The sequence below is a fragment of the Brachycentrus maculatus genome, unplaced genomic scaffold (assembly GCF_059751285.1).
Source record: "Brachycentrus maculatus isolate JH-2025_06_01 unplaced genomic scaffold, ASM5975128v1 h1tg000175l, whole genome shotgun sequence".
Lineage (NCBI taxonomy): Eukaryota > Metazoa > Arthropoda > Insecta > Trichoptera > Brachycentridae > Brachycentrus > Brachycentrus maculatus.
The window spans coordinates 673151-684771 of NW_028280927.1; the positions used below are offsets into that span (position 1 = coordinate 673151).

Genomic DNA, 11621 nt, shown 5'->3' on the forward strand with positions numbered 1-11621 from the left:
ACTCAAATATGTATGTATTGAATCAAAACTAAAAAGGACACTTGAATCCAGTAATACTAAGTTTTATTACATCATCAATAGTTTTGATGAAGAAAAATCACAGAATATGTACTGCTATTAAAGTAGGCTCGAAATAAGTTTTATGTCAAATACATAAATTTAGTATTGTCATTTCGGTATAAAAAAAATGTGTTAGGTTACTTTGAAATGGTTCTTACTTCGTACGATTCTTTATCTGTTAGAACCTTTTCGAAGTAACCTAAAGACTTGGTAATAAGAAATCAAGTTTATCAATTTACATGTTAAATAAAAAATAAACCATCGATCACCTGTTCATTAAAAAAAAAAATTATTTAATGTATAAAAAAGGTATTTACAAAACATATTCACGGGACTTCTCTTTGGGATAAAATTTTAAGAAACCTTGTTTTATTTGTCCTAAATAATATTACCTATATCCATTATTTCAATTTACCTAAACTATCTATGTTTTCTGTGTTAAATTGCAGATTTCTAATTTTAGGAAGACAATAAGATACACATATCGGCTGTCCAAACTTAAAACACAGTAAGGGATATTTTTTTGTAATACGTTTTTTTTGCATTTTTAGACTAAGTAGAATCTACTTAGTCAAAACATGCAAAAAAAACATACTACAAAAAAAATGTCCCTTACTGTGTTTTGAGTTTGGACAGCCGATATGGCATTGCAGAAATAAAAACTTAAAATGCAATTTTAACACGCAAAAAAAAAACAGTACATGATGGCAAAAATATTTTAAACACTTGTGACATATTATGAAAACTGGCCAATTGAAATGTAATTTTAGAAAAAAAAACATTTAAATGTTTAAAGACTCAACAGGATTTTTAAATTACTTTCTCAAATTCAAATTTAGCATTGCCCTGGCATTATAGATTAGGTTTTAACTATTTTTTTGCTGAATTTAAAAGCGTGACTTAGAATTTTTTTAGTTTTCACGATATACTCACAACAATGTATCTGTACCTCGGAGACAAGACAACATTTGACACTGCCAAAATATTATATCAATGCCTCCCATGAAACTACAGATACTAACAATGTCGCATAATTAATATTAAATAGTAAAGCCATACATTTTTCTCTTATAGTAGGGTTACCACATTAAAACAACGAAAAAGAAAATGATTTTTTCTTTTGGTTTTCACACTAAAAAGGTGTGTGACAATTTATAGTCCGGATGGGGATTGGAAGTGCTACGCAAAAATTTACTAGCGAAATTAAAATGCAAAATTTAAAAGCTGAATTTGCCTACTTATAATTTTAAAAAATCTTAGAAAATTAATATATGTCTAGGGATAAAGAGGGTGTATAGTAATCCTACCATGTTGGTAATTTTTTTACTGTTTGTTCGGAATGACAAACCTGGATTTGTTTAAAATTTTTAACTACGCAATTTTAGTTTAGAAAATATGAAAGTTTATTTATAGCTATCGGCGTAAGTATTTATTTATCTAGAAAATATTACATTCGATTAAAAATTGACATTGAATAACTTTAAATCACAATGCTCATATTAACTATGAGAAAACTTATATTGCAATTTAATTATAATTATGAGAAAGTTTGAGCCACTTTAAAAGGCACATCAGACATACTTTTGCTCAATTTTTTTATACATAATTAGCACTATACATATTCATCAAACCATCGATATAAACAAAATATATATTACTCTCCATTACCTAATTGAAAAATAAAGGTACAAATTGTAACACGTTAAATGATATGATTAATATTATCACTAAAAAGATGCTCTAGAGGAATATCGAAAGTGCTATTCTCGTAAATACTTATTTATCCATAAACTCTTTATTGATGATATATTTATAAAATTATATCCAAATAATGCACAACAAATTTAATTAGCTATGAATTAAATTTCATTAACATACTACAGTTACATGTTTACAATTTTCAAGTTTTCCTTACTGCAAAAATTAATAACTTTTTTTTTTAAATAAATAATACGCTTTTGAAATGCAATTTGTTGTTTTTGTATATTTTTCAGGATCTACTTTTATAAACACATAATTTGTATGTAAAGAGTTCACGGTAAAAGAAACACAAAAATATTACTTAACGATTCCCCTAAATATAAGCAGCTGACATTTAGAACATATTTTTCTCATTCCAGTAACTCCACTAAGCTGTTCGACATTTTAGAAATTATTGATGGAATCGATTTTTTTATATCAAGAAATAAAAAAAGTTATTTTATGGCCATAAATGTAAGTCGCAAAATCATTTGAAAATTTATTCGAATAATAATAAATTATAAATAAGCAGGCCACGCATTAGACACTTTGACAATTAGTAAAAGATATTAAGTCCAGTAGTATACTAGTAACCAATCGACCATTGCAGCTTGCGACCGAGTGTGCACATATTGAAACTGGAATGTGCGGCTGATTTAAGCTGCTAGTGTATTCCCACACTAACTGATAGATAACATGGTGTTTAGGTAACATTTATCGAACACCGTTCATTAAACAACCCAAATATATGGTTGCACTATAATATTACCCTTTAAAAACATAATCAAATAAAAAAATGTTGTAGAAAACATATTCAGCTAGTTCATTTTAGCAATGCTTGTTGTTGACTGTTAATCGTAGAATATTTTGCTATCTGGCTTTGTAGACATTTTTATTATTCAAAATAACATTGCTCCGCAAAACCATTAAAGATCACTTTTCCACATCGATAACATTGTTTAGAAAAATGAAAACTTATAGTCACTCGTCGTAACTTCTTCTTGTCAAATGTTGCATATTATATTTATCATACCGTTAACTTGCAACAACGGATTAAATTGAGAAAAAAATATAATACTTTAACATTTTCACTAGCAATGAAGTGTTTAATACATTTAATTTAGCAACTAGAAATAATAGTACAAATTTGGTCATAATCGGATATTTATATAATCACATTGATAAAACTAAAAATCATTGCAAATAAATAGAAATATAATACATGTGGCTCTAAGAATAACAGTAAGAAAAATATTGATTGTTATTCATCATTTGATATTTAAAATATACCTTGACTATATTGAATAAACCTTTATATTAAATCAAAACTCCTAGCTAGCGAATCAACTCACTCTCAACATACATTCATTAGGCAAATATGTACATTATTTTTGTGTCAAATGCTGAAAAAACTAAATAACAATCCAAAGGTCTAAATCCTTATGGTAGGGACTGACCAAAGCCATTTCGTCATACCATAACACGTTACGATGCGAGCATTCGTATAGTCAGTACAGCGAGCCGAGCGCTGCATACATAGTCGGGCTGCTCGCCGCGAGCGATGTTACGTTACAACGAAATGCTCCGGTCAGTCCCCACCTTTAGGGCATGGCTGTAAGAGCACCGGACGCTCCTTGTTACAAATGAACTTGTATTTTTTTAAAGAAATTAATGTAATTTGTTGTTACTCACTTAACGTGCCGAACGTTGAGGTATAATCTCTTGCATAGTACTTTAAAGAATATTTACATGAAAGTACCGACTATTGAGAGGGTCTCAAGAAGTGGGAAGTTACAGGAACAGTTGAGTGTTTGCGAGCTAGAGGGTGTCCTCTTTGGATATAATAAATGGGAGCATCGCCTCTCTTAGGGCGATTGTCCACTACCCGGAATTTGCCATCCGGCAGTCCGGTTTTGAAAAATGAAAGCGACTACGACAGTTTAGCGTGATCAAATTTACGCGCAACGTGTTCACGCACCCATCAAGAGCACCGATCCGAAAAAATATAGACAAAAGCACACATGCCATTCCAAGCTAATTGTCGTTTTAAAACGCTAACTGACGTGCCAGATGGTAACATTCCGTGTAGTGGACAAATGCCCCTACGGTAGCAAACTCAGAAATTCGACCTTAAGAATTATTAAATGAATTTTGGATAATTTTTGTTCAGAGCACTGAGGACACTCGCCAAATGATTGATGACTTTTGTACATAGTAATAATTCAATTAAATCATTATATCTTTGTAAACTGTAGTAAAAGTAATTTACTATTGCAAAACATAAAAACAAAATTTGCAACAAGAGCTATGATACGTCCGGTAGCTCGGTATTAGGAACAATACCATTCTGGGAAAGTTGGTTGCGCAGTAACATGTTTATTCTTTTCAAGTTGGATACTTGCATTGTCAGATTCAACAATTCTCCTTTTAGGCGTTCTTCATCCTTTATTGCCTCCATCCACCTGTAAGTTTCAAAAATATAAATCAAAGTATTTGAAACAAATAATAATAAGACCTTACTACAGTGGAACCTCTCACAACAAGCATAATTCGTTCCAGAATCTTATTTGTTAATAGAAAAAAAAAAAATTGACAGGCGCAGAAGTCCTGGGTCACAAGTGAATATCGTGAAAAAGGGACTTACCTTTTCTCTGCAACTCATGCGAAATGTCGCTTGTTAAGGAAGCAACTTTTTCACTTTTTTTTTTGCCCATTATGAGAGGTTCCACCGTATTTTGAAATTCACTTTTGAACTAAAGTGTGTATTTACTACATCTTTCTTTTAACCCTTATCCGCACCCAATGGTGCACTGGGCACTGCATCGTAGCGACGCAGTGTTATCTTGTTTGTTTATTGCATGAAGGCAAGGTGATAAGCCCTGCGCTTCTTGTACCAGTCCAGGGTAATATTAAATAAATCAGAGTGAAAATCACTTATATTTATCTCGACCCCCCTGGGTATCGAACCCGGGTAGCCAAACGCACTGACCGCTACACTACAGAGGTGGATAAATAAATAAAATAATATGTATTTACTAGTAAAGGTATATTTGTAAACCATGTTTAGCAACATTTTAACAGTTAAAAAATATTTGTATTTCATGAGATGTTTCTATACTTCCGGTAGACTGAAGATATCCAAGGATGTCACAGTAGATTTTAAGAAATAGTGGTATTTGCTAAGTAAAACATTAATTAAAAATGGATAGATTTTACCACAAAGTGACTGCCGAATCAATTAATAAAAAAATTTATTCTGTCCTCAAAGGGTTAAATTAAATATTCCTCCCGAGTGATAATACCCTATTGATGAATGTTTACTGACCTGGCCTCACTTTCCTTGAGCTCGGTGATGTAGTCGCAGGCCTTGGCCAGTATGCCTCCCTTGCTCTGGCCGTCCCCATTGCACTTGTCCCCCGTATCGACGCTGGGCGGCATCAGTTTGTCCAGCTTCACGATCCAGTTGTTAATTTTGTCCCTCCGGCGTCGCTCCACTTCGTTGTGTGTCATCCTCCGCCGATCGTCTCGCTGTATTTTATAATTATGTCATGATTAGTTGTTTCCTAACTATTCAAGATTTTTTTTCATTAAACTTTATAAAATAAAATAAAACTACTTTGTTTTTAACCGTTTATATTGGTACTTTTCTCCAACCGGTTTCGACAAGAACCTTGTTATCATCAGGGTTAAACGTGAACTCTTTAACATAGTACATGTCTATGTTAAAGAGTACATGTTTAACCCAAGGTTTTTGCTAAAGCCAGTTGGAGAATAGTACCAATAAAAAGTGGTTAAAAACAAAGTTGTGACAAAGGTTCTGCAAAAAACATTCACGATACTTATAGTATAAAGCAGCACCTACACACAAAATTCCATGAGAAAAAAGATCACCATATGTACTAAGAAATCACAGTGCATAAATTGTGCGAGTAACATAATAGTTTTTTCTCACAAACGTTCTTAAACCCCGATCAAATTTGTTGATTTAAAAAATAATAATAAAGAAACAATTTGTAGTGAATAAGAATCAGTAACCTTTTTCATACTCGGTCCTTTGGCATGGGTTTCTCTAGGGATAGCAGGTTTACTACCGGAACCTCCAAATACTTCTGGGTTTCCAATAACGTATAATTGTCCTGTAATCCAAATTACATATTTAAATTATTGGTACATTTGCAATAGCACGCTTGAACATAGGTTCAATTGCAAGGTGTAACATAGGGAAAAAGGTCAGCATAAGCATTAACTTTCACCGTGTCTTTTTTTCACAAATTCGTAAAATGATTTATTCCATTATCAGTTCGCAAGAAAACACTAACACTTCTGAGGTTTCACTTTTTTGTGGCGGAACCAACGTGTTACAACAGATTTTAAAAAATAGTGGTATTATTTAATGTAACTGCAGACAGTTGGTAGAATTCCATATTGAATTGTTGGGTAATATATCCAAAATTAAACAAGGTTTATTTGGTTGAATTCTACATTTATTTATGTATATGTTAATACGTGACGCGTTTCGTCTTCAAACACATTTTCAAACACAATAATGTGTTTGATAATGTCCTAAGAAGACAAAACGCGTCACGTATTAACATATACATAAATAAATGTAGAATTCAACCAAATATACCTTGTTTAATTTTGGATACATTACCCAACAATATTGGTATTTACTAAGTAAAACTTAAATTAAAAATATATAAAAGAATGCTTGAGTAGACGAGAAAGTGATGTGGTATAGGTGTGGGTTACCATTGACAGAGTTAGCGAGCACCGTGTGGAGGGACTGCGGAGTGGGCCCATCCTGGACTCCGGACGTCGAGTAGTGCTGTGTCGGCGCCGAGACTCCACCGCCATCCTCCCCCGCCACATGCACAAGATGGTATGTCACTGTGCCGCCAGCTACACAGTGTCAAACAACTCCGCGTAAATCACAATGCATCATCCAATCATATCAACACACTAACAGCCCTCGTGCACTACACGGAATTTTACTATCTGGCAGTCTGGTCAGCATGAAAAATCGGATGATTGGCTTGTGCACTTGTCCGTCTTTCTCCGGATCAGTGTGTGATCACGGTGCGCGTTAACTCGATCACGCTAAAGTGTTGACGTCGGTTTTATTTGAAAAAACTAGACTGCTGGACAGTAAAATTCTGTGTTCACAAGCGCCCTAAGGATGGGAAAGGTATTTCTACCTGTTTGGTCTATTGATGCTTAAATGCGAATGCTCTGATGGTCAGCGGGAGTGCCCCTTAGAGACAAAATAAAGAGTTCACACATTCGTGGAAGCCTGGGCGTAACAGACATAAATAGGAAGGTACATAGGTACTGGTACATAGTTCTTCAGGTGATTTCATAATATGTACCACACGCAGGTCAATCTTATTAAACACCGGTGTTTTGCCCTAGCTTCGTTCATGGTTGTATTATTTTATGGAAACATTTTAATAAAAGCTTATTTACATTTGATGTTATTTTTTTTTTTAATTGTGTTTTATTTATTTTTTGAGGATTTGATATTTTCTTTTGATTTTTTGTCACACTGTAAAAGTGGAGTTGCAATTTCTTTTAACTTTTGTACCCATAAAGTTGACATTTATAGAACATTGTTAATTAAATTAAACATTTTAAATATGCAAAATTACTATGCCATACTAAATATACTCTATACTCAAATTAACTAAATAAATAATTTATTTAATATGATGTATGAAAACAATATTGTAAGTAACAAACAAGCAAAACAAAATATTCCCAATTACAACTGCAGGCAAATTAACATTGAATAAAATAATTGGCAAACACATCACAATGCTGGGCCTTTACGGGGCTGACGACCGTCATAGGCTGGTTTAAGTGATCACTTTACACACGTGCAACATTCACCAATTCTACCCATCATTGACAACCACACCACTCAAATACTTGGAAGTTCTATATATATATATGAACCAATTTAGAAACCTTGTTCTTGAATCACTAGAACTTCACTAGAGACATCTATTGTCAAAAAATAATATGAAAATAACTCCTGTAATTGTATATCATCCAGATTTTGTGAACAAGTATTTGGACACACTCAAAATGTTGTATTCATCACAATGCTTTTTATTTATTTTTTTAAGTTCGAGCTGGCAAATGTCACTCGAATTAACTAAACATAGAACACTACAATTGCAGACAGGGGAGCATAACTCGGATAAGCAGAAATTGGAAGACATTCAGTTCGGAAAACCATCTCGCTCAAGGGCATAAAGGGGTTAACAATAGAAGATGGCAATTATTATGGGCCAACCGTGGTAAAATAAAGGAATGAACAGATATTTAAGGCTTGTTATGATTATACAATATGGGTGTACTCAATGTTTATTATTTTTTTTATAAATATGAGGTCAAGGGATCTTGCATCCCTTATGTCACTGCGACCATATTAGGTCTATTGTGACCTCCCTCTGTATCATAGCTCACTCTCAAGACCTACACGAGTCATGTAGCTCACATCCTTTCTTGGTGGTAAAAGCTTCACTTTCTCGGAGTCTAGTAGTGGTCCTTCAAGGAGTCTATGTTTATTCATAGTCTAAATATAAAATGCGATTGTCCGCCTCTGTAGTGTAATGGTCAGCACGCTTGGCTACCATACTGGAGGTGCCGGGTTTTGATTCCTAGCGTGGGGTCAAATAAATATAAGTGATTTGTAACTCTAATATTTGGTCGATATTACCCTGGACTGGTACCTGAAGCGGAGGGCTGATCACGTTGCCTTCATGTGTTAACGATCGAGATAATACTGCGTTTATTTAATGCAGTACACTATGCACCCTTGGGGTGCGGATATGGGTTTAAAAAATATATATATATATGTACATAAAATAATGTTTTTTTTACAGATTATGCACTGGAATGGCACATAGTATTCAGGAACTTTTTTGTTGATTTATCACGTTTTAAAAGTAGCATTTGAAAATTTAATCATATCCAGTGGAACTGTTATATTTGATACGGACTCCGACTATCATTCTCATCCTTCAAGTGAATATGAATCACAAAAGAATATAATTGCCACACTGACAAGAACTTATTTAAAAACTTAGATAATTTTAGCATTTTGGTTTATCAAACTTTTAAACCACATCTTATGGTGGGGACTGACCGGAGCATTTCGTCGTAATGTAACATTCGCGGAAAGCATCAGACATCGGGTGGAGCACTCAGAGCGCTGTACTAACCATATGAATACTCGCATCATGACGTGTTACATTATGACAAAATGACTCCGGTCAGCCCCCACCTTTAAAGGTGGAGACTGACCGGAGCATTTTGCCGTAACATAATGTCGTAACATCGCTCGCGACGAGCATCACCGAGCATCCGAAACTATGGATGGAGCGCTCGGCTCGGTGTACTGACAGCCTGAATGCTCACATCGACGAAATGCTCCAGTCAGTCTCCACCTTAAGAGATATTTCTATCCTTGGATGTATGTAGAACTATTTGCTTGGAGATATAATTTAATTGTTACTTGGAGGATGACTATCAGCCACAGATACTAACAGCAAGGAAACCGGATACTAACAGCAATAGAAAAGATTCAAACAAGAATAATACAAAACTTTAAAGTTATAAACCACAAGTAATATATTTAAACACATTGTTGTCGAGCAGGTTTCAAATCAACCCCAACCCTAATTAGTTTAGTAATAAGGGTTGTATATTAATCACAAGTAACCGCAAACTCAATTCTTATCTTTACTATGTTTTTTGGCATCTCTCACGCTCTACCAAAAGTAAGCAAATAGAACACTTATAAGCGTCTTCCGCTCTCTACCAACAGTACCGTAGAACGGGGCTACTTGAACTTTGATGTGTTACTTGAGCCCAGTACAAAAAAAAAATATTCAGATTGTGGTATCGATCGAAGTATCGTGACAATAAGTGTCACCTGTCAGGGAAACAATGAATCATGTCGATACGTTCATTATTGTAGCCCAAATACAGATTTAATTTTTTTTTGTACTGGGCTCAAGTAACACATCAAAGTTCAAGTAGCCCCGTTCTACAGTATGTAAAAGACCCTTTTGAATGTTTCCTGCAAACAATGTGTTGAGAATTGGATACACATTTTTTTTATAAAAGATTTAAGTTCTGGCGCCTGTTTCAAGACTAGAATACTATAATAAGACTAGAATAGTATTTTTGAAATCAGTTTCTAAGTTTTACATGTGCGCCTTTTATAAGATATTTTGGTTCCCTGTTGGAACCAGGCCCCAATAGTTATAGATAAATAAAAGTCTATTCATTGAAAATGAACTCACAAGAATTTTTATAATAAGCAACTTCATCTTCGCCCGATTCCATAAACTTTGCCAAGTGACTCTTGTCATCTCCCCCACTTCCTGAAAAATAATATTGACAGTCATCAACTTAACCCCATTGTGCAATGCGATTAAAAACTCTTTACGACATAACTACCAAAGCTAGACTAAGTGATATATAGTGATTTTTTCACTGTATTATTTATTCAATATTATTACCCTGGACTGGTACCTGAAGCGGAGGGCTGATCACCTTTCCTTCATGTGTAAACGATCAAGATAACACTGCGTTTATATGACGCAGTGTTATCTTGCCCTATGCATCATTGGGGTGCGGATAAGGGTTTTATTATTTTATTATAAAGCTAGACTTCACAAAAAGTGAAATAAAGGTACAGCCTGTGCTTAGCAGCAAAACATATTTATTTATTTAATAGATTTCTGTATTTGAAGGGTAAGGGTCATGTGAGTTGACATACTAATTCCTTGGTAAATTTGGATAATTCGTTAATAATTGGGAGCATCGGACGTACATCATTGCGGCAATTAGATGTTAACCATAAAAGAATTACTGTGAGGCATATTATTTAAAAAATTGTTTTAACTATTACCCAGAATCGGGAACAGATAACCTCATCTAAAATTATTTCCATAATTGATCCAAAGAAGGAACTGGAATGCTCTAAATCAAGATATTACAAAATAGTCCGGCGGACAAAATATTCCATTTAAACCTTTAATGTCACATCTTATGAATATTTAGAGCAATACTCCATTATCAGATCCCCAGTTAGCTTTTACGAACATAATCTATAAGTTAACTTTTAACACTGTCAAAAAGGTTAGAATGCAAATTTTGTAAATGATTAGCAAGGAACCTTAAATACAAGCGCCACATTAGACTAAATCAATAAAAATAAATTAAATAATGTAAAGCACATTGAATGATAAACGAATAATAGCAATAATAATAATGAGGGCACAACAAAAATATTGATATTATTGACTAATGGCATATTCATTTCACAAATTGCAGAACAAACTAATTAATGGTATTCAGTATAACTTACCAAATGATCCGTCATCTACCATTCCCAAAATCTCGTGATCACCATCACCACTGAAAAAAATGATAAATTATTTAACTCTCAGGGTAGATATCGAATGGAGGACAAGATCCACAGCGGCGTTATTTCCTCTCCAATACAAAGGTCCATTAAAACTTTAAATTTGATGACAACAAACGATGACCGTAATTGCCAAGTTGCACTTAACTATCACAGAGATATGACCTTCACTACTAATAAAATACAGATTATGTAATCAATTCGCGTATTTAGATAGTATTATTAAGTATTCTGATAATTTACCTATTGTCTAAAGAAGTGTCCAATGAATCAATCTCGATTTTGGCCATTCCGTCAAAAATATTTTTGAATTTTCACGATTTGATCACGGGGACAAATAAACAGGTCATGTGAGCGGCGGAATACAAATGGCCACTCG

At 33.8% G+C, this 11621-nt stretch overlaps 1 protein-coding gene across 2 annotated transcripts; it reads right to left on the bottom strand.

Moving 5' to 3' along the window:
• Positions 1-1171: 1171 nt before the first annotated feature.
• Positions 1172-11621, bottom strand: Usf (upstream transcription factor usf). 2 transcript variants are annotated; one of them, XM_088262176.1, is made up of 7 exons: positions 11486-11621; positions 11186-11235; positions 10116-10196; positions 6553-6702; positions 5836-5936; positions 5126-5328; positions 1172-4262 (listed from the first exon to the last, which is right to left on the bottom strand). In XM_088262176.1, exons 1-7 carry the CDS (start codon positions 11530-11532, stop codon positions 4106-4108), a joined length of 789 nt encoding a protein of 262 aa, XP_088118302.1. In that variant the 5' UTR covers positions 11533-11621; the 3' UTR covers positions 1172-4105. The 2 variants fall into 2 exon arrangements, with proteins under 2 accessions (XP_088118302.1, XP_088118303.1); XM_088262177.1 differs by lacking the exon at positions 10116-10196 and having other exon boundaries at positions 1463-4262.